General features: G+C 38.0%; 1 protein-coding gene across 1 annotated transcript in view; it reads right to left on the bottom strand.

Annotated features, from left to right (window-relative positions):
* Usp7 (Ubiquitin-specific protease 7) overlaps positions 1–23,518 on the bottom strand; it is a 518,151-nt gene that overhangs the window by 218,705 nt on the left and 275,928 nt on the right. Inside the window, exon 15 of the mRNA XM_090378438.1 lies at positions 1,821–1,968. Within this exon, the coding sequence (XP_090234564.1) occupies positions 1,821–1,968 (148 nt within the window). The remainder of the gene's footprint in view (positions 1–1,820; positions 1,969–23,518) is intronic.

Here is a 23,518-nt window from a genome sequence, read left to right as displayed (position 1 = left end):
CGCAAATTAAAAATAAAACACAGTAAACAATAAATAATATATCTGTTTAACTTATTTTTTAAAATTATCTTAAATTTTATATATGGAAAAACTGTTAATCAGAAAATAAAGCTATTTATTTCACAGACAGTAAACTCCAATTATAACACTCCAATTTAGAGCAATCTTCAATATTCTCTAATGCCACAAGCAATCCTATGATGTGCCATTAATTTTAGTGGTTTTTTTTTAGTAGCACTGTTGTTTATACTCCCTATGATTACTTGGCCAGTAAAATTTCCATTAATTATCTTAACAACAAATACTATCATTAACCCTATTTAGCAGTCATGTGGGCATTAACCAAGGTCTACTTAGCGCATGTGCTAATGCACCCTTGCACCTGATCACATGGCTACATTGGGACATTTCCCACTGTCCTGCTCCTGGGTGGTTTTTTTTTTTTTTTTTTGTTTTTTTTTTTAAGTTTATCCAGGTGAATACATTTGGATATTATCTTCCTTCCTCTTCCTTTTGGGAAATAGATGAGGCAGAATATGCTCAAGGAACTGATTATGGTGCAGTCTGATGTAACTTGGTGCTTTGAAGGTACAAGAGCTATAACTTATAATTCAATATAGTTCAGCCATTTAAGGTACACGGGCTATAACTTATAATTCATTATAGTTCAGCCATTTAAGGCTGCATTTTCACACTTTTCAGCTTTGTCCACTTTCCTTGCATATAAAGTAATAAATAAACTTTTAATATAAGAGAACATGGCATCAATAAATTTCATTAATGACAGCATCATTATTATGTTAATACAAAATTAATCGTGTATATAATAGTAACACTAGTTTAATTTAATAAAATCATCTTAATTTTTACTCCTTTTATAGCATGGAAAAAAGGTTGAAGGTATTAAAAAAAAGCAAGTACAGCACATTAAATGTGCACATTTTCAATTTAATTTCAACACTGCTTGATAAACACAAAAGGGGGGTGGGAAAAAATGAGGGGAAAAAAAAACAGGAGGGCAGCCAACCTGTGGTGCTCTAGAAGGCTCCTTGAGAGTGTTACAGGAGCTTACTGTACACACACAAACACTTTTTAAGCAGAGTTCAGAATTAAGTTCTACTCACCAGAACATGAATTGCTTTCCTCAACAAACTACACTAATGTTGCTACTCTTGGTGGAGATACCAACAATCTCTATCATTAAAGTAGTAAAGATGGTTTACAGCTTTTGCATCTCAGCATACATTCAAGATACTCTGTGAGTGGCACCCTAAGCTACAATATGTTTCGATGCTGACTTCTGACATGCTCAAAATTACCAGGAGTGAATTCTGATTGCATGAGAGTCAGTCAGAATATGTTCATAAACACTTTATTTTTCCATAATTAGACTTGAATACACAGAGGCTTTCAGGTGGCCATACTCATAAATCCATGGAATTTAAGTTGGATAACAAACATAGAGGCTGAACAAATTTCATTCTAAGAGGTGTTGGGAAACTCGCAAGCATGCATTAACTATCGTGTATGGGGTGGTAATGGTACAACTTTGAATAATCGGCCATGCATATGAGAAATTTATTTCACTATGTGAAATAAATGTTTCATAGATTTGTGCCACTGTCGCTCTCTGGTTGGCTGAAACAATGTATTGACAGTTTCAACACCAGTAATATGAACAATGCTGAAATTTGCAAGGAAGCACTTCCAGACATTGTAGGTTTGGTGAACAGAACTTAGTCCCCAACTTCAGTCGAACCTTTCAAAAATTTCCGTATATATGTAGGGGGGATGTGTGTATACAGATAAACTGAACTTACCAACAGCACTCTCCCTAATATACACCAACATGTATGCATTGGTACAATGTTTAACAGTGATGTCATCTTCATGACCACCAAAGTTGTAATCGACAGCCTCTTGCTTACTACACCTTGAAACAACATCATCATCAAACTTGCACCACTGCTAATAACAAAGAAAATTATATTAAATTCAGCTACTAATTCCTCAAAATTCTCCATTACTAAAATTATAACAGGACTGAGAACATAATTTTTTTTCTATGACTGATATTGCAATTTTCATAACTTCATAACAAAACCTGCTTATTCAAGAATTGATAGACATATCACTTCACAAAACTATGTCATTACATATCTCAGTACAAGACTATTTCATTACAAATCACATGAGAGTGGTCAAAATTACATTTTTATCACTTTTAAAATTAAAATCCAATACAAACAACGTGACAATATTGTAAAAAAAGAAATAAAATTTAAATGCCGTGTGGATGATAAATTTAGTATGTTATGTCTGGAATGTTATAGTACAACATCCAGCAATAGTTTTCCAACAAACATTCGTTCTGGAAACATGGCAGTGATTTTCCATTAAGAGAGAAATCTTTGTTGCAACACAGATGATGGTTTACATAATGGTGTCATTTCAACTGCCGATCACAGCACAGCACAATGACCACAGGTTAACAATGTAAAATAAAGATATGGTTGTCTGAATTAACCAAAAAAATACAAGAATAACAAAATAATAAGTTAAAGTATTAAAAAAAAAAACATAAAGTGTACTAAACATTAGTGAGTGTACAGACCATTAGTTACAAAATACATAACATAAGTAAATACACTGGATGGACAGAAATCATGGGATACCTACCTAGTAACGGGTAGGCCTACCTTTCATACGGATAAGGGCAGTCACACAGCAAAGCATTGAGTCCACTAGTTCATGAAAGAGTTCCACAGGTATTTCCATTCATGCTTGCTGCACTGCTGTATATAATTCCGCTGCATTCCTGGGTGAAGGATCCAAAGCATCCGAAAGATGCTCCACAGGGTTCATATCTAGTGAACAGGGAGGCCATTTCGTGGTGGTAAAATCTGTGGAATGCTCTTCGAACCATGATCTAGTCACCAAGGCTCTGCGGGGAGGTGCATTTTCAAGTTGGAAGAGTCCATTGCCTTGTGGCTGGACGATGACCACAAAAGGATGTAGATGGTCTGCAAGGATGGATACCTCAGAGATGCACCTAGACGTACCAGAGGTGCCGAGGTGTGCCAGTGAACATGCCGCAGACCATTACCAACTGTCCACCTGCCTAAACTGTTCCTTGTTGAAGGAACTGTTCAGAAAAGTGGACGGTCTATACCAGTGATGGCGAACCTTTCTGAAGAGTGGGTCAATTATTTTTATTTCTTTTTTAAATACTAGCCCTTGAGTCATAAGTTAGTGGTCTCAATTAGAAGGGGGGGGGGTAAAAAGGATGCCAATTATTTGGAAACATCAAACAAAATGTTAAGAGATCAAGTTGATAGTTGAATCTTTTTGGTTCTCACTTTTGAAATAATCCAAAAAAGGTTTTAGTTTCCTTTTTCATTTATAACTTTAACTTTTGCAAGTGAAGAGCTAAAAAAAAAAGTAAATATCGAAGCTTGATTTGATACCTTGTACTCCACCAGGTGACATCATGACCAGTATTGCCTCTGCACAAAGTATTTGAATGAGCAAGGAATAAAAGAAAACACCTTTATTTCGAAATATTCTTCATTAATAATTAACATAATTACAGATACAGTATGTGTAATAAAGCTGATAAAAGTATATTTAATGCGAAATTTGTTGTTGCTTACTTTCAGACAGTTTCTTAATATTAGGTACATACTTCGTGTTCATTACTTTAATACATTTTGCAGTCAATTCATTTCCAAGTTGGAAGATTTATCCTGTTGGAAGATTTAACAAAATTCATTGAGGAAAACAATTTTTCACATGAATATGTGGACCCGAACATTGTGAGAAGAGCGTTAGCCAGTTTCCTCATACGTGTAAAATTGTTCGGTAAAGAATACCATGAGTTTAATATAATATTTTCAACTTTTAGTGTGGATCTTCATTAGGCCTATCTGCATTACTTTCTGAAATTTTTCCTTCTACTTCGAAAATCAAGTTTTCAAATTTATTTTTCCACACTATGCTGCTTTGGAATTCAATTAATTCCATTTCTAAGTTAGTGATACCTAGCCACATAAAATCGTTTAGCTGCATTGTATCGTACTCTGCTTTATGTGGGCATAAAATAAAGCGAAATGTATTTTCCAAACTTTTAAATTGATTATATCTCTCATGGAAAGCTTGTTTTATTTCTTGCAAAATGGTTAAATATTTTTTAATTGCATTTTCTTGAATGTCAAGAATATTTTCAAAATCTTTAGTGTTTTGAAAATGTTTTTGTAATTGAGGAAAATATTTCATGGTGCTCATTTTCAAATCTTTAGTAAAGATGTCAAGTTTTTTCATAAATATTTCGATATTTACAAACATCATTAATGCAATTTGTCCATATCCCTGAAGTTTTTTATTCAGTTCATTGAAATGCTGAGTGATATCACATAAGAACATTAAATCATTTAGCCAATTTATATTTGAAAATTCGTCATAACTATTCTTTTTTTCATTCAAAAAGAGCTTTATTTCGTCTAATAAAATGACAAACCGATTAAGAACTTGGCCACAACTGAGCCATCGAACATTGTTGTATGTCAAAATTCCAGAATATTGGCACTCAATTTCCTCTAAAATTGTGCAAATTCTCGCTTATTAAGACCTCTTGCGTTTATAAAGTTAATAACTTTAATTACAACTGGCATTACATTAGAAAATGTTTTTAAACCTTGCTTCGCACATAGAACTTGCTGGTGTATTATACAATGAAATTCTATCAGAGAATGTCTAATATTTTGCTTAAGCTGCTGAATAAAACCAATGTTTTTTCCCACCATATTGGGAGCACCGTCTGTTGTTACAGAAACAATTTTTTGTACGTCAATTTCCATTTTTTTAAATCCATTATCAAATTCTTTAAAAATATCAAGACCGGTACACCTTCCTTTCAATGTTATTAGTTTTATTAACTCTTCTTTCATTATATTGCCTGCATTATATCGAGCAAAAACTGCTAGTTGCGCATAACCATTTACATCAGCAATCGAATACATTTCTACAGACTTTAAGTCGTTATGTATTTGAGAAGAAATATTTCTTTCTAATTCTATTACTCTATCTTTAATAGTATTGCGACTTATTGGTAACTCATTTATACGCTCTATAATCGAGTCTTTTTCTTTAAAATCTGAAAACAGTAGAACTACATTCTAAAAATGCTTGTTTTACAAACTCCCTCTGAAAGAGGTTTCCCATGACGAGCGATGCAATGGGCTACTTGAAAACTAGCAGCTGTAATGTTATTTTTCGGAGTCAAAAAAGTTTTTAAAACACTTGTTTGTGAATCATTCTGTTTATTTTTATTTTTTTTTTTTTTATAAATCTGACATTACATATTTATATTTTATAATTGTTTAATATTTTCGATTATCTTTTCTCTCTGTTCTAATTAAAAAAAGTAGGCCAATATTACAATAAACGCGTGCGCGTGGGTTACTTACAAAGCCTTCGTGGGTCAGTATCTGACCCACGTGTCATAGGTTCGCCACCACGGGTCTATACTATACTCTCCGGTCTATACTCTCCCATTCAGGCCATGCACCCTTCCATACATCCGTTCGAAACAACTGGAAATGGGACTGGACTTGTCGGACCAGGAGACTGGTCACCAATCATCGAAGGTCCAGTGCCAATGATCTTTCACCCAGTTGAGGCGTAGATTCATGTATCGTGGTGTTAGCAATGGAACTCTGGTGGGTTGGTTGCTCCCATAACCTATTGCGACTAATGATCGCCTGTGGTCTTGGTGGAGATGTTCCTGGCACTTAATTCGTTGAAGTCGGTGGTGATTTGTGCCACTGTCGCTCTCTGGTTGGCTGAAACAATGTAAGACAGAAGTGATAACCACATTCATCCACCACTTTTCTCCACTCACAGCGCTATCCACGATGAGAGGTTATTCCGGAAATGGCATAGTTCCGATACACTATTGATACTGTCGAACGGGGATAGTGCAATTTATGTACCACCTCCGCGACAGTGTGACCCATGTGTCGGGCACCCACTATCATCCCTCTTTCAAAGTCAGTTAACTCACGATGCTTGTTTATCCATACTGACATCGAATTACTCTATATGAATGTAGTGATGCAGTATACCTATATACCTGCCAAGTGGTGGGTTTGTCCACTAGCGAGAGGGGTGACAGTGTCATGTTACCCAGGAACCAGGTATCCCATGAATACATTGAACTGCGTAATTATATACTTTGAATTAAATTGAGTAAGAGAATACATTGATCAGGACTTGGGTTATAATGGTGGTAGCCATGGTCATCCATTACGGATTATTCTTTTTCTATATTGTCGATCCTGACTAAACTTGTTGAAGTTAACATGTAGTTCCTGGATGTGTGATAACATCTGCTGAGAAAGGAACTGGTCCGAGAGGTGAAGGCATATTTCAAGAGGGCAGAGTTACAGGGTTGCTTGAGATTGGCCATTGCGATCCTGCATAGTTGTCCCAGGAGGGGGGGAGAAGAGATGAAACCAGTCATGAGCTTGACTGTAATGACAAGTCTCTTTTTTCATCAATGAGCCACGTGAGCCTTGGGATATTGAGTGCAATGACCACAGAATTGTGGAGGTAAGCTGAGCTTGTTGGCTTCTCAAGTCCACTTGAGAAGCCAACATTTAGAGGAGAATGCTTGTGTGGTGGCAGTATAGGGAGATGCAGTTGCCCAGATCTTTGCAGTGTAGAGAAGCGGGGATACACTATTGTTGTGAGGTATCTGACCATGGTGGATTTGTCTCTTACATATTGCAGATGCTGCAAGCATAACTATCTGTCTAGCGGCTTTTGTGAGAAGCAAGTCTCATGCTGGCTGAACGGAACCATTGTGCCAAATCTGATCCCTAGGCCATTGTAATTTTCAGCAACCTGGGATGGAAACTCCATTAAGGGCTGGATGGATTTTGTGTTGGCAAGAAAACCATGGTTTCTGACTTCTCAGGATTGATGTGTAGACCATATTGCTTGAGGTAAATGGATATTGATGAGAGAGAGAGAGAGAGAGAGAGAGAGGGAGAGAGAGAGAGAGGGAGGGAGAGAGAGAGAGAGAGAGAGAGAGAGAGAGAGAGAGAGAGAGAGAGAGAGAGAGAAGTTTAGCTATAACTTAGATTTGGTGAGGGTCTTGGTTTGCCATAACTAGTGTGAGTATCTTTAAGTCATCAGCATTTATCAGGGTATTCAGTTCTAGGCTTACAAGTGAGCTATGTAGGTGGCGAAGAGGAGGCCAGATAGTGCTGTTTCTTGTGAAACTCCCACCGAGTTTACGTTGCAGTTACCTACACACAGTTTTACTATGCGATTATGAAGCAAAAATTAGAGTAGAGATAAGATGTCCCCCACCTATCTTATAGTGAATCTTTAGTACCTTTAGGAGAGATGTTGTTGTTGTTGTTGTTGTTATGGAGGATTAATGGCACATAAGCTGCTAAGATTATAATGTGCCTATTCACTTATTATATTAAAACATAAGTTTTCCATAAATCAGAAGAAAATCTGAAATCAGAAATAATTAAAAAGCTCAGTCTGAGGAAGTCAAAAAATTCAGAAATATTTGCCTTATCACCAATGAGATTTTCAAGAGTTATTAGTTTATGAAGATTAACCAGGGAGATCAAGGATGAAGTTCTGTCTTGTTTATAATAGGGGCAGCCAATAACGATATGTTTTACAGTAAAATTGTTAGAACAATGTGTACTTTGTGGTGGATCATCTCCTGTGAGTAAATGAAGGTGGGTCAGATGGGTATGTCCTATTCTTGCCCTTGAAAGGACTACTTCTTCTCGTCTCGATGTACGGACACTGGAGCACCAAATTTTCGGATCATGTTTAAACTGAAAGAGTTTATTATTAGTCTGAGAGTGCTGTCCATTGTGATAGGCAAGCAGCATGAACAGTTAGTGCATAATCTGATGCTGGAAGAGGGATATTGGTTAAATCTAAGGTAGTTGGATTTTTTGCAGCTTTATCGGCCAGTTCATTTCCTAAATTAAAGGAATGTGCCGGAATCCAGCAAAAAGTGACCAGTTGTTTGCGTTCTTTAATTTGCAGTAATAAGCTTCTGATTTCATCTAGAACAGGGTGAACTTTATCTGAGGAATTATATAATGACATGATAGCGCTGAGGGAAACAGTGTAAACAACAGATTTTAAGGAACAGTCAGAATAGCGATTTTCTAAAGCTAGTTTGATTGCATACAATTCAGCAGAAAATATACTAAATTCTGATGGAAGGGAAACTGATACAATTGTATTCGGAAACAACTGCAGCTGCTCCAACATTTGAATTAGATTTAGAGCCATCTGTATAAATTTGGGAGAAATCAGTATATCTTTGAGTGTGAACTGCATGAATCTGGTTGCCATTTGATGCTTGCAAAGCATTCTTTCTCCATTGACAGAGGAAAGTGTCACAGGTTGGAAGAGGAGGAGGAGCCCATGGTGGTTGAGTATAAGTTGCTACCTGCTTTACGGAATGGATGGATATATTCCAAACCTGCATCAGTTCAAGAAGGCGAAGACCAGCTGGTTTTACTATGCTAGGTTTGTTTCTGTATAGGTTTTCTAATGGTGGTTGAAAAGGTATGACTGAACAGGATGAGAGGCACAACTTTTTATCTTGACAGCATATTTCAGAAACAGTGTTTTCCTGCGTAAAGTTAGTGGGGGCTCGTGAGCATCAATGTAGAGACTATGTGCTGGCGACGTTCTGAATGCACCAATTGCCATTCTCAAAGCACTGTGTTGAATAGGATCAAGCCAGTGTAATGCACTCTTTCAGGCAGAATCATAGATTGGAGCACCACAATCGAGACGGGATCTGATTAATGCCCTGTATAACTGAAGTAGGGGGTACGATCTGCACCCCACGTTTCGGCAGATAAAGCTCTGAGTATGTTAAACTTTTTTAGATAGGAAGTCTGTACATTTTTAATATGATCTAGGAAATTTAACTTGTTGTCAAGGGTTAATCCTAGAAATTGGATGTTGCTGGTGAGACGTTAGAATTTTGAAGTTCAGGATCTGGATGAAGTTTGCGTTGTCTACAAAAATGAATAGCAACTGTTTTCTGCTGCGAGAGCCGATAGCTGTTGAGGCTCGGAATTTTAGCTGTTGAATTTTATTAAGTGATACCTGAAGCTGTCTTTCAATAGACCTCATGTTTTGAGAATGATAGGAGATGGAAAGGTCATCTGCATAAAGGTAAGTCTCGACTATATTTGGAAGCTGCTTAGTGATAGAATCTATTCTCAGAGCAAAAAGAGAGATCCCTGTGGAACACTTTCTTCCTGGATGAAAGTTGCAGAAAGGGCATGTTGGTATTGAACTTGAAATGATCTGGTATGTAAAAAGTTCTGAACAAATATAGGAAGGTTGCCTCGTTGTCCGAGAAGGTAAAGATCACTAAGTATACCATACCGCCAGGTGGTATCAAACGCCTTCTCTATGTCTATTGAAACCATTACTAGATGTTCGTGTTGGACAAAAGCATTAGGGATGGCAAATTCAGCCTTGACCATAAGATCTAAGCATGACCTGTTTGATGAAAGCCATATTGACTCAATGATCCAGATGAGTCTTTTTGGGGATAATTTTCACAAGAATTTTGCTGAGGCAGCTTGAGAGAGATATGGGTCTATAGCAATTGGGGTTGGATGCATCTTTTCCAGGCTTCAGGAATGCCAAAATTTTAGAGTGATGCTAAGCAGCTGGAAAAACATTTTCTAAAAATATGGCATTGTAAAAAGACCAGGAGGCGGCACAAAGCTTTGTCATCAAGATGTTGTAGCATGATATAATAAATCCCATCTGGCCTGGCAGCACCATTGGGGGTGGTTTTAATGACATGTAAGAGTTCAAAACATTGTAGAGGTTTGTTATATGGGAGAAGAAGGGCAGTCTGAAAGTGAACAGCATGCTTTTCTTTACTGTTTTTAATTCTTTGGAATGCAGTAATATAGGCTGATGTTGCTGAGATTTCTGCAAAAGTATTGCCTAAAGCATTAGCTATATCTACAGGATTAGAGAAATCTTTCCCATTCCAGGAGAGGATTGGAGAAGGTATGGTACGAAACTTACCAGACAGCTATCTAATTTTTTTTCCATATTATTTTGGGATCAGTATTTCTGTGAAATCTGGATGCATAACGGGTCCAGGATTCTTTCTTTGCTTGCTTTTGTATGAAGCGTGCTTTTGCTCTTAATTTCTTATATTAAGGAGACTGACTGTGCTCGGACATTGCGGAAACAAAATCCAGGCTTTATTATTTGCTCTCTTTGCTGTGGTGCATTTGTCATTCCACCAGTAATTATAATGCTTTCGGCTCAAGGGATTTGATAGTGGTATTGTATCTTTAGCCACATTTAGAAGATGCGACGTGAGGTAATCTGGAACATCATCAATATGCTGGTGGCAGATTTTTTCCTCATCAAGGTCAATTGATGACTGAAATTTTGTCCATTCTCCTCAGACAAATTTCCACTTTCTGCAGGGTTGAGTTAAAACAGTCTTTGCTTTCAGAAAGTTGCTCACTATTGGGAAGTGGTCACTGCCCATGGGATCGTTTAATACATACTACTCTATGCTTGGGACTAGTACTGGTGAACAAATTGAGAGATCTATTGCTGAAGTGTGTCCTGCTGGGAGCGTGTGTCGATGCACCAGTATTAAGTATGGTGAGATTTAGTGTCTCTAAAGAGCTTTCAATTAGTCGGCCCCGTCTATCCAATTTAGGAGAGCCCCATAATGGATGGTGCCCATTAAAGTCCCCTAATATACAGAGCAACAGAGAACAGCAACAGCTTCTATTTCAGTCTGGAGTGGGATATGTTTAGTTGGGATCTTCGCGTTTACTAGGATTGCTACACCACAATCCATGGGCAGCATTAGCTATATTTCGATCTCTTCGATAAAGGCAATAGTTCTTTATCGAAGTATAAATTTGGGAGGTTAGGTAAGTTTTCTGTAGACAGAAGGCAACTGTAGAATATCGGTTAATTAGGTATTGAATAGTCAGTGTTGCAACGAAAACTTCTGCAATTCCATTGTAAGATACTGTGGTTCATTTAGGTTTAGTTGAGGATGATTCATCTGACTGTTTTTTTGTTTGAGGAGCACTTTTTCCAATCTTTTTTTGGGAAGCTGGGTTGTCCAGTATCCACAGTGTCATTTGCATGAAGTTCTAGTATGGGTTCTTCATGATCTGAATGTACATCTACTTCCATACTATTGGTGGATGATTCAGGTTTCTTGTTGTCTTTAGTAGTTTTTAATTTTTCTTTGTCATGTGGAATTGTCCGAGTATCAGTTGGGATGCTGATTGGAGTGTTGGTCGATTCACTGGTTTTAGTTTGATGTGTGTCTTTTCCTGAGTTCGATAATGTATTTTTAACTCAATTAGCCATAGATGTGCTGGGAAGTATTGATACATCTGTTTGTACTGCTGTTGAATTAAAGCTTCGAGTGTGAGATGCATATGAACGACTGGGCATAGTCAACATAACCTATCTGCATGCCTCATGGTATATGACTGTGTTCAATTTTATATTTTTAAATTTTCTTCCCTGTTTTCAACATTTCACAAGATTTTGAAAATGCTGGGTGACTTTCTTTGCAGTTGGGGCAAATGGGACTTGATGCTGAACAGTATGCTTGTGTATGTTCCTTGGAACCACAAATAGGACAAATTGCTTCTCCTCTGCATGCTTGTTGGGAATGTCCATATTTTTGGCATTTAAAACAACGAATGGGATTAGGGATATAAGCCCGAATTCGGCATTTGAAAGTCGTTTAACCATTTTTGGTGTTCCAGCAATGGATTCCAAAAATCTTTGGATGACGAATGGTGATAATTTGCCGACAGGCTGGTTGGAGAGAGAGTGTATCACCAGAAAGTTTGACATCTCATTGCACTGCACTTCTCTTCGGAGCCATTTTGGTTTGCTTAAGTCATCATCTCTGGGTGTATCTGGCCTTGTGTTTGAAGGCTCTAGAGCTGGATAGTCGTTTTTATCCATTGTTACTCTTTTTAGCCCTGGAGGATAACTTTTCCCCGGGTTACCGGCCCCACAACGGGGAGGCAGGAGCAGTGCCGCTCTGAGGCCAAGCTGTTGAAGGAGAGATGTGATGTGCACTGTGTTGAATGCAGACTTGATGTTCAGTATTAGTATTAGCAATGGCGACATGCTGCAAGGAAGCCATGGCTTATGCTGCATCGGCCAAAAAAGTAAATAAATAACAATAATAAATATATAAAATGAAATATTAAGAATAAAATAATAACAAGGAGAAATAAATAAACAATAAAAAATAATAATTAATAAATAAGAGAAAAGGAAATGGACAACTTAAGTGTTTCCCTTCTCCCATAGGTAATTATCCAGCTGATCTTTGAATTTCCTCAAACTGTCAGCCTCTCCAACCCACGTACGTAACTTATTCCAGTAATTTATAACTTGCTAACTAAAATAAAACTTCCTGCAATCCAGTCTGAACATCCCCCCCCCGTAACTTGAAATTATGGCCCCCTAGTTCTAGAATCATTTATAACCATGAAAATTTTGTCCTCATTCATTTTGCTAACACCTCTCAGAGACTTAAACACCTCAATCAAATTCCCTATAAGGTGCCTAGTTTCCAAGCTTTGCAACCCATATATACAAACTATTTTCCTCATATGGATGCCCTTTTGCCGATCTCACCACAGGTGACTTACCCATCTATGGACCCTTTCTAGAAGAACAATGTCTTCCTTTAGGTGCGATCTCCATGCCTAAACACAGTATTCTAAGTGTGGTCTAACAACAGCCTTATATAATGGGATTATGACATCCTTATCTCTACTAGCAATTGTTCGATACATTATCGATTTGACACCATTGGCCTTTCTAGCAACCTGTCTACAATACTCAGAGAACTTTAAAATCTAACCATATCTTAACACCCAAGTCCTTTAACTCCACTACCGGCTTTAGTTCAACTCTGCCAAGTGTATAAGTTATTTTGGGGTTACCATTCCCCAGGTGCAATACTTTACACTTTGTTGGATCAAAGTATAGCTACCATTATTCTGACCATCCCTGAAATCTATCTAGGTTATTCTGAAGAAGCTCTGCTTGGCAGTGATCATTAGCAATTCTACCAATCTTTACATCTGCAAATTTTCACATCACACCTTCTATCCCTTCATCGATGTCATTTACGAAAATCAAAAACAACAGTGGTTCAGGTATGTTCCTTGGGGAACCCCACTTCTTACATCAACCCAATATCAGGAATAACCATTTATCACAACACTCTGCTTCCTGCTCTAAAGCCATCCAGCTAGTTATTTAAGGATTTTCCCTGTGATTCCAACCTGTTCCAGCTTATAAAGTAACTGCTCATGTGGGACCGAGTCAAATGCTTTGCTGAAATCCAAACAAAAAATGTCAAAATTAGTCCTTAAGTCCAGCTCTTGAGTGACCCTGTTAAAATAACTAACCTGATTAGTTAAACATGATTTTCCCTTTACATTAGCAATTCTACCAATCTTTACATCTGCAAATTTTCACATCACACCTTCTATCCCTTCATCGATGTCATTTACGAAAATCAAAAACAATAGTGGTTCAGGTATGTTCCTTGGGGAACCCCACTTCTTACATCAACCCAATATCAGGAATAACCATTTATCACAACTCTCTGCCTCCTGCCTTAAAGCCATCCAGCTAGTCATTTAAGGATTTTCACTGTGATTCCAACCTGTTCCAGCTTATAAAGTAACTGCTCATGTGGGACTGAGTCAAATGCTTTGCTGAAATCCAAACAAAAAATGTCAAAATTATTCCTTAAGTCCAGCTCTTGAGTGACCCTGTTAAAATAACTAACCTGATTAGTTAAACATGATTTTCCCTTTACATTAGCAATTCTACCAATCTTTACATCTGCAAATTTTCACATCACACCTTCTATCCCTTCATCGATGTCATTTACGAAAATCAAAAACAATAGTGGTTCAGGTATGTTCCTTGGGGAACCCCACTTCTTACATCAACCCAATATCAGGAATAACCATTTATCACAACTCTCTGCCTCCTGCCTTAAAGCCATCCAGCTAGTCATTTAAGGATTTTCCCTGTGATTCCAACCTGTTCCAGCTTATAAAGTAACTGCTCATGTGGGACCGAGTCAAATGCTTTGCTGAAATCCAAACAAAAAATGTCAAAATTATTCCTTAAGTCCAGCCTTGAGTGACCCTGTTAAAATAACTAACCTGATTAGTTAAACATGATTTTCCCTTTACAAAACCATGCTGAGTATCCTTCAGAATTCCATTTCTTTCTAAATGATCCTGAATTCCAACTCTGGTCATTGTCTGCATGATTTTCCCTACTACTGAAGTTAGACTTACCGGCAGGTAATTGACCACTTCACTCTTCGAAATGCCCTTATGTATTGGAGATAGGTTGGCATTTTTCCAATCCAATGAAATCACTCCCGAGTCCAGTGATGCTCTCATAATTAGCCTCAATGGTTCAATGAACTCACTTGCCATCTCCCTTAAGATTATTGGGTATATGTATGCCATCAACTCTGGGATGATAGGTGGCTGCTAGTTCTCTGTTCTCAAAGGCTGTGAGGATTCCGTTAGTAGTTGCCAGAAGATTGGTTACAGTTGATCTTGTAGGAGTAAGTAGTGAATTTGTTGGGGGCTATTTAGCAGGATCTGCAACAGTATTTTTTCTATCAACTTCAACAGTCAGAATGAGTTTCAGATTGGCCTGAAAAATTCGAACTCCATCACCAGTGATGGAGTTCGAATTTTTGGCCTTAGTTTAACTATGTATTCCTTCCATTGGTATAGGAAGCAGCTGTGTGAGAGCACTGTGTTAAAAATATGTAATAGAGCTTGTAGAATGTAAGCACTCATGATCGTAAGCATAAATTGTTAGATCCAATCAGATCCAGTGGTAGAAGTTGCTGGCATTGAGTTTATGGCAGTAATCAACTCTTGTCTCAATATTAGTATGGTAGTCAATGGATCAAAGCTGACCGGGCTAGCCAGATGGGTAAAGTGCCTGCCTGGCAACCTGAAGGTCGTGGGTTTGAATCCCACCTCGGGCTTGGATCACAGTAAAATGCAAAAACTTTGGGAGGTGCATTATGGCCATAGAAGCTGATGTGCCAACAACTAACAAGAGAAAAAAAAAAAAAAAAAAAAATGGATCAAAGTTGTCACGTGTTTGTAGCTGGGGCTGGTCATCTTGGTTGACAGTGGCAGTAAACCTGTTGATGCAATCAAACCAGTTTTGAGGGTCAAGTTGTAGGGGTAACCTTATATCAAGATACGATTTGATTGCTTTGGATTTATGGCAGTTAAACTCAGCTTGAGCTCTTCAGTAGGAAACTCTGCAGGATCCTTATGAGGCTGCTTCACAATGCATGCAGGTGTTGCTTAATGTCAATGAACTTTTTCAAGGGGTGGGACCAGCATGAATGAGAGATTGTGACCTTTCTTATGGCAGCATAACTTGTCACAGAGAAGATCCAGTTGGTAAGCAGGGTGACAGCTAACTGGAAATCACATGACTCAAAAATCATCCAAGAGATAAGTGAGGCTGCCTCAATGCATCTTGGTATGTCCAAAAATGTTGGGCTGAAAAGGGACCTGGTTTTGGTTGGCCAATTGAGAGGATGGCAATCAGTCGGTAGTTTAAGTAGCATTAAAAGTGGATCATAGTCAAAGTTGAGCATTGTCTCTAGGGTTTGATTGATAGTGCAGAGTGTGGAAGTTTGGATTAGGTCAAGTTGGTTGGATCCAAGAGTTGGGAGTCTCAGGTAAGAAGGAAGCTGCTACTTTAGGTGGTTAAGTTGAGGAGGCAGGTTGAAATTTCCACATCTGTTGCTGACAGTGGCAGGTTAAAGCTGGTCCAAGATTCAATTAGCTACTTCAAGAATGAGGACTTGAGATGGCAATGGAAGGACATAAACTACAACTACTTTGATTATGGTAGACTGGTTCTTGAGTCTGACAGAGATGGCTTCAAAATCTTGCAATTCACTTGAAATGCTTGAGATCAGGGTAAAGAAGGTTCGTTTATAAAAGATGGCAGCGCCCCCCCCACCTATTATCTTTCGACATGAATGAAGAACATGTCCTGCTGGGTCAGCGACTGCTATACATTCCTGGCTGAGATCCAACCATGTTTCGGTGATACTGAGAAGATCCAAGTGTCCAGCTAGAAGTAGCTGCTCTAAGGTGTCAATTTTATTCCTGATGCTGTGCACATTTTGGTAGGGTAACTGAACTGAAGTAATAGGTACGGTGACGTGCTATATTTGTCCTTAAGTAAGAGGGCTTTGCGATTCTAGTTGACATAATCCTGTCTTTTTGGTATGGAGGTGGCATGCATGCAGGAGATGGCAAAGACTGATGTTTATAGGAAGGATATGTACAACAACATGCAGGATTATCATATTCCCGGCTTTGCATTACATTATCGGGGTCCTTTAGGGGGCAGCTAGTTGGCATGCAGCAATTTGATGCTATGGTCAAGGGGCTTTATCTTGGTGATGAGTCGCATAAAATGGTCAGATTATCGCTCCAATTAGCCATATAAACGAGTGGGAGATTTTTTGAAATCTTTTGGGTTGCAGTCCAGTTTAAAAGCTAAGTAAACGTAAATTTTCATCAAATGCCTTGATGAAAATGGCCCCTTCGACTCCCCAACACATAATTCACTGCGAAGAAATTTTCTGGAAAGGATTTTTAATTGAAATGAATAATTACAGAAACTATTATCAGGTGATTATTATGACTGTACTTCTATACAGAACACAAAGGATTTTTTTTTTTTTTTTTTTTACTAAAAAGGAAAATATAGAAAAAATATTATAGCAAAAAAGATAGAAATCGTTGTATCACAATAATTTCTACCTTTAAGCAAAACAGAATGGCAAAACAGAGAAGGTGCATAAAACCCAGGGAATCAGCAACTAGGAACAAAAAATGAGTCATAGAAGGAATACCACATCCAGACTACTACAAAACAATGCAGAAATTACATTGCAATGCAGTTTAAACGCTACGTACTAAGTGCAGTTTAATAACTACATATTGGCATAAATGACCACAATGTACAGATCTTATGAATTTATCACTTTAACTAAGTGAGTTGTCTTTGAAATAAAACAGGATATCAATATGGAAATTGTTTTCTGTCCACAGTGAGAATTAATTTTAAAAAAATTTAAGGAAGAGCATATGTTAAAAGCCTATGTAAAGATCATTATCAATGTAGGATGAAGAACTTAAGTGCAAAATGACATCTCAAGGAAATCAAAATAAATATCCAATCAGATTGATTTTTGAGATTCAGTGAAGTACAAATATGGCATGAACATTGTCCTGTGCATCTAGTGCACTTTATGAAAAATAAAATTTGGAGGCCTTATAACTTGAACGTACCTGGTACAGGTGGAACTGATAGTAATAGCAAAATGGCACATGGTGGACAGCTTTCTCTGTAGCACCAATTTTTCCAGCACATGAATTCGCTTGATTCCTGATTACTTAAATTCTCTTCACCTGCTTGCCTTGTCCTTGGACTTCATTTCTCCTAAACCATCTGATCTTCAACCTTTCTGCCATACATGCCCCTACTCTGTGTCTTTTTCCCTTACTACTAGCCACTATCTAATTTTTCTGTATGATTACATATCCCAGCACCTTTAGATTAATTAAATCCCTCAGAAAGAGTTTACAGTTTTATATAGAAACACATATATTTGTTTCGTAATACTCTGATATATTCACTCACTTTTAGGCATGTCTACACCCTAAAGCCAAGTTCTTTGTAAAAATTTCTTTCACAAGTGAAATTCATGAATATTCATGAATATTCATTAAAAAAGCATAAGGCACAGGTATCAGTACACTGTTACAAATATTTATTTATTAAAAATATAATATTCAGTTGTACTTTCATCTTTTCTATAGCATTTCTCATTGTAGACATGTTGGTTGGGGTGGAGGGGTGGGGGCAATCAAAGGATCCAAAGCATGTCGTATGCATTGAACTATTAATTTCTTGCACTAATATGCCTGTCCACAGGCTGCACGAAATCAGACTAAGTAGTATGTGTTACATGTGTATTAGTTCACTCAATTACTGGTAGTATTTGAGTAATACAGGTGAAACCCGTTATAACGCAATGCTTGGGATCCAAAGAATCACACTGTGTTAGAAAATTCTAGCCATTTTTTGGCATTCAGAGTCCATACATACATCAGCCATGCTGGTCATTTTTTGTGCAATAATTGCAATACTACATCTATGAAAAATAACACAAAGCATAATAATATAAAAATAATATGGAATTGCACTGTTGATTCACTGTACAATAACGAATTTTAAAAAACCAATATTCATGTCATTAAATATACATAAACATGATAAACACACAAGTTTTGTCACAAAAACAAATCAATACTCACAAAAATTGCCTTTTCACGTGGTTGTATTGACTGTTACACTCGTGTTTTGAAATTAACAAACGGTCAAAAACTCAGGAGAAAAAAAGAAAACAATGCACTGCATGTTCTTTCAACTACTGTGGACATTATCAAACAAATTTTTGCACATTGTAGTCATTACTTTCAAGCTTTTCATTTTTCGAAAAAAAAACTGTATCAGGGCTGACTGTTTCATTGCATCTGTTTCTTTTTAACAGTTTCAATTAAGGAGTCTTAACTGTAAAATTGAAAGGAAATCTATCTTTTCTATTTCAAGAAATTTAAGTCCAGTCTGCAAAACCAGTGAGTGCCTTCGCGATACAAGTCAAAAAGAGTTACAAATCATTTATACAGAAATCAAAAGGATAGTGCGCATTATATGTGGATTCATGCTATATGGAAAATATTGCCATGTGTTTACAAAGAATCTAAAATGTTGATCTTCAGTGACTAAAAAACACGTTTCAACTGATGAAAAATGGGAGTCCTTTTTTCATCAGTTGAAAAACTGGGAGCTTGGAATGCGTTAAAAGCGGAATCACATTCTAATTAATAGCATTTTAACGGGTTTCACCTGTAGTAGTAATACTGGCAAAGGAGGCAAAAAAGAAAGCTTATAAAACATCAGCGACAAAAAATATAAAAACCTACAACCCTCTGAGAGTTTGTCTAGTTCTTCCTGGAATTTATTCAAAGAACTGGCATGAAAAACAACAGATGGAACCAGCAGATGCTTGATTGTTGGAAGCCTGTTCCAACAAGAAACCACCCGCTGGCTGAAAGCAAATTACCACACTTCTATCCTGCAACCATATTTCTTTAACTTAAATTTATAGAGGAAGAATAGAGCTAGAGGAAGAATGCCATTAACACTTAGCTTACTCAATTCATTCAATGCCTTAAATATCTCATTCAGATCAACCCAGATGCTGGAATTTGCAGAACTAAAGCCTTTCTAGGTAAGAGCACCCTTTTGTTCCCTTCACCAATCTAGTTGCTCTTCTCTGCACCTGTTTCAGTACAGTTAGATTCTTCCTAATGTGAAACTTCAAGATTCTGCAGAGTGCTCAAGATGTGGCACAACTATGGCCATGTACAAAGGAGTAATATCCTCCTTATCCCTGCTGGCAAATTATCTGTAGCAAAGAAATCTGTATATTATTGACAAAACTCGATGAGCTCTCCTGGTAGAATATTTGCACTGCTTAGTGGATTTCATATCTGACTGCACAATTACCACAGGTCTTTTTAATTTTTCCATATAGTTGATAAATTACTCAGGGACTGTTTCTACCTCAAGTACTTGCATTTGTCAATGTTAAACTCAATTGCCATTTCTCAGCACACTGACCCAATTTTCCTAGATCTTGTTACAGTACTTCATCCTGATTATTGTCCTTAACAAAAATTGGTTCATCTGAAAACTTTCAGGCCTGATACACTTCCATCAATATCATTAATAAATATATTAGGGCGATTGTGGAGCTGCTGGAATAAATACAGAAGGGCAACAAGACTGGTGAGGAAAACAAAGGGGTGCTCTTACGAAGAAATACTTAAGTTTTGCAAATTGCACCTGCACGGTGATCTGATTAGGGTGTTTCACGCTTTGAAATGGATTGAGCGAGTTCAATGCTGAAGATTCTTCCTCTTGCTCAGACTACACAGGAGGGAGTATAAATTGAAACAGAAGGACGGTTGCAGAATAGTTGTGTAGAAGTTTGCCTTCAGCCAGCGGGTGGTTGATCACTGGAACACACTTCCATCTGTTGTAGTTGAAGTTTACAGATTAAATAAATTCAAAGAAAAACTAGACATACTACTGGGGGAGAATGGGGAAAAAAAAAAAAACCAGAACTTTTTTTTTTTTTTTTTTTAATTTTTTTAATTTTTTTTATTGGCTGTTGCTGTATGAGCTTTCTCTCTTGCATCACTTGCCACTGCTAATGCTATTATGCTGTTGAAAACAACAATGGACTCAGCACTGAACCTAGGGATCCAGTGATAACCACTCTCTCTTTTTCCAACTCAACCATCTCTTTATCCATAGTAGTAACTTGCCAAATTAATACCATATTGTTACAGTTTACACAGCAGTGATGTTTATTCAACAGTACCAAATGCTTTACTGAAATCCAAGTATATGGGTTTTTTTTTTTTTTTGCATTCAGTTCCTTGATCATAGGAATCTATCAGATTGGGTAAATAAGACATCTATAACAAATCTATGCTGTGACTGCAGTAGAATTCTATTCCTGTCCAGATGCTCATGCATTGCTTCCTTAACCAGTGACTCCATTATTTTTCCAAGAACAGATGTTAATCTATTAAGTCTGTAATTACTCATGGCACGATTTGGGGATATTCAAACATCTCCAGTCCACACTCTCATAAATCCACAGATGCTCTCATAATTATGGCTAAAAGCTAGCTTACCTCTTTATGACTTAAATAGATTCCGCACCCTCCCGTGTGTGTGTGTGTGTGTGTGTGTGTGTGTGTGTGTGTGTGTGTGTGTGTGTGTGTGTGTGTGTGTGTGTGTGTGTGTGTGTGTGTGTGTGTGTGTGTGTGTGTGTTTAATGTTCAGTTTCAATACAATTCCTCTCCCATTTTCCTTTCAATTATCACAAAGTCATTTATCTCCCCACTGGAGTTTCAGACATGTCTGTTGCCGACCGGGCTAGCCAGGTAGGTAAAGTGCATGTCTGGCAACCCAAAGGTCACGGGTTCGATTCCCGCCTCGGGCTTGGATCACAGTAAAAAACGCAAAAACTTTGGTAGGTGCATTATGGCCATAGAAGCTGATGCGCCAACAACTAACAAGAACAAAAAAAAAAAAAAAAAAAAAAACATGTCTGGCATCCACACCCCTAAAGAAATCCTCATGCATGAATGTAGAAGCAAACTACATATTCAATTTGTTAGAAACCTGAGCAGATTAACAATGATTAACCCGCTTAAATCAAGTGTGATTCAATCCCTTCCTTCTACTGTTAATATACATCGATTAGCCAAAACACTATGACCACCTAATACCTGGTACCAACACGTAACCAACAGATCCTTTAACTGCTGTAAGGTGCGTGGTTGAGATGCTGCAGATCGGAGATGTTGTTCTAACACAAACCAGAGATGCTCAATGGGATTGATGTCTGGAGAATTTTGGAGACGAGGACAATACCTGGAAGTCTTCCTCATGTTCTGCAAAACAGTCTCGAACAATCCGGGCGGTGTGGCATGCCGCATTATCCTGAGGAAAGACGGCACCACAAGAGGGAAAGACCATTGCCATGAAATGGTGTACCTGGTCAGCAATGATGTTTAGACAGGTGGTAGATGTCAGAGCACTCAGCACATGGGTGACTGGACCCAGGGTATCCGAGCAGAACATCGGCCAAAGAATGACGCTGCCACCCGGCACCATCACTTCTCCAGGCAAACAATGCACACGTACCCAGCCATTCACATGGTGCAAGAGGAAACGTGATTCACTGGACCAGGCGAACTTCTTCCAATCACTCAAGGTCCAGTTTCGATGGTCACGTGCCCAATGTAGGCACTGTCGCCGGTGATCCATGGTTATCGTGGGGCACTTGGAGCAGCCAGCAACTACACAACCCCCTTTTCAGCAGGGTTTGATGTACTGTGTGTTGTGACACATTCCTCCCATCACCAGCATTCCAGTTACTAGCTATTTGCACCACAGTCTCTCTTCTGTTGCCATGTACCATCCGGGAGAGCCTGTGCTCACCTCCGACATCGATGAGCTGTAGTCGTCCAATACCTCACCTGAAGTTCGTAGGTTTTCCCTCCTCAGACCACTTCCGGTAGGTACTAACCAAGGCTGACTGTGATCATCCCACTAGCCATGCCATTTTCGATATGCTCTGACCCAGTGGTCTGGCCATTACAATTTGGTCTTTGTCAAACTCACTTAAGTCTGCTACCTTTCCCATCTGAAGAACAAGATGAAACCTGATTAATGGAGCTTAGTATCAGGTGTTTTTTTTTTATACAGTGCCCTGACCTGAGCACACACCGTAGTTCACTTGCAGTTGCTTAGATTTGCATAACGACTCGCTGGTCATAATGTTTTGGCTCATCGGTGTATAAGCATAAGTCTTTGTCAGAGACTTTTTCATAATCTGCCTTAGCTTGCCCAACCTCTTTTGTGAATTGCTTACATACTAATTATCTACCATGGGCTTCTGAATCCTGATATTTTGCATGTATTCTATGCACTTTTCTTCTCTGTCAATTGTCTCAATAGTTCATCTGCCATAGAATTTAAGAACTCTCTGTAGTCACCTTTACGAGAAAAGGCCGTTCCCTTTACCACTGACACTACTTATGTCTTTAATTAAATTCCACATTACTACACTGCCACCAGTGGGTTGTTTACTTGCAGATTCTTAATGGATGTAGAATCACTGCTGATAACCAGATCAAGAGTACTGCTTCAGCTTGTTGCCGCTCTAGCGTACTGATGTAGAACCAAAAAATCTACAAAAGTCTTGCTAATGTGCATCTGACCAACCCATGAATTCCAGTCAATGTCTGGAAAGACAAACATTCCAATAATAAAATATTCCGATTTACTAGCCAACTCTACTTCTCTGTATAGCTTTAGGTATACTCATTGCAGTCATTGGGCCTATAACATACTCCTACTCTCAATTTTGTTTCCCCAGTGCTTATATCATACCTAAGTGATTGAACATTGCACTTCTCTCAGCATGAATTGTTGAGGAGGCTTACATCCTGCAGTGGGTTGATAATGACTGCACTTTACCTTTTTTTTACTGGTCACACATGTCGACTGGATGTATTGCCTTAGATTAAATATGCTTCTGAAGTAAAAAGCATAACCTATCCACCCATCCTGTTCTGTGTGTCCTTCCTGTATATATTGTACCCCGCCATATTCAAATTCAACATCACTTTTGACTGAGTGACACCATTTCTCTGTTGTTATCCCTATGTTTGCAATT

The sequence above is a fragment of the Mastigoproctus giganteus genome, chromosome 7 (genome assembly GCF_048544385.1).
Source record: "Mastigoproctus giganteus isolate SK-2022 chromosome 7, ASM4854438v1, whole genome shotgun sequence".
NCBI classification, from domain to species: Eukaryota; Metazoa; Arthropoda; class Arachnida; order Uropygi; family Thelyphonidae; genus Mastigoproctus; species Mastigoproctus giganteus.
Note: the sequence above shows the minus strand (reverse complement) of the source record. Positions and strands in the feature narration are given on the sequence as shown.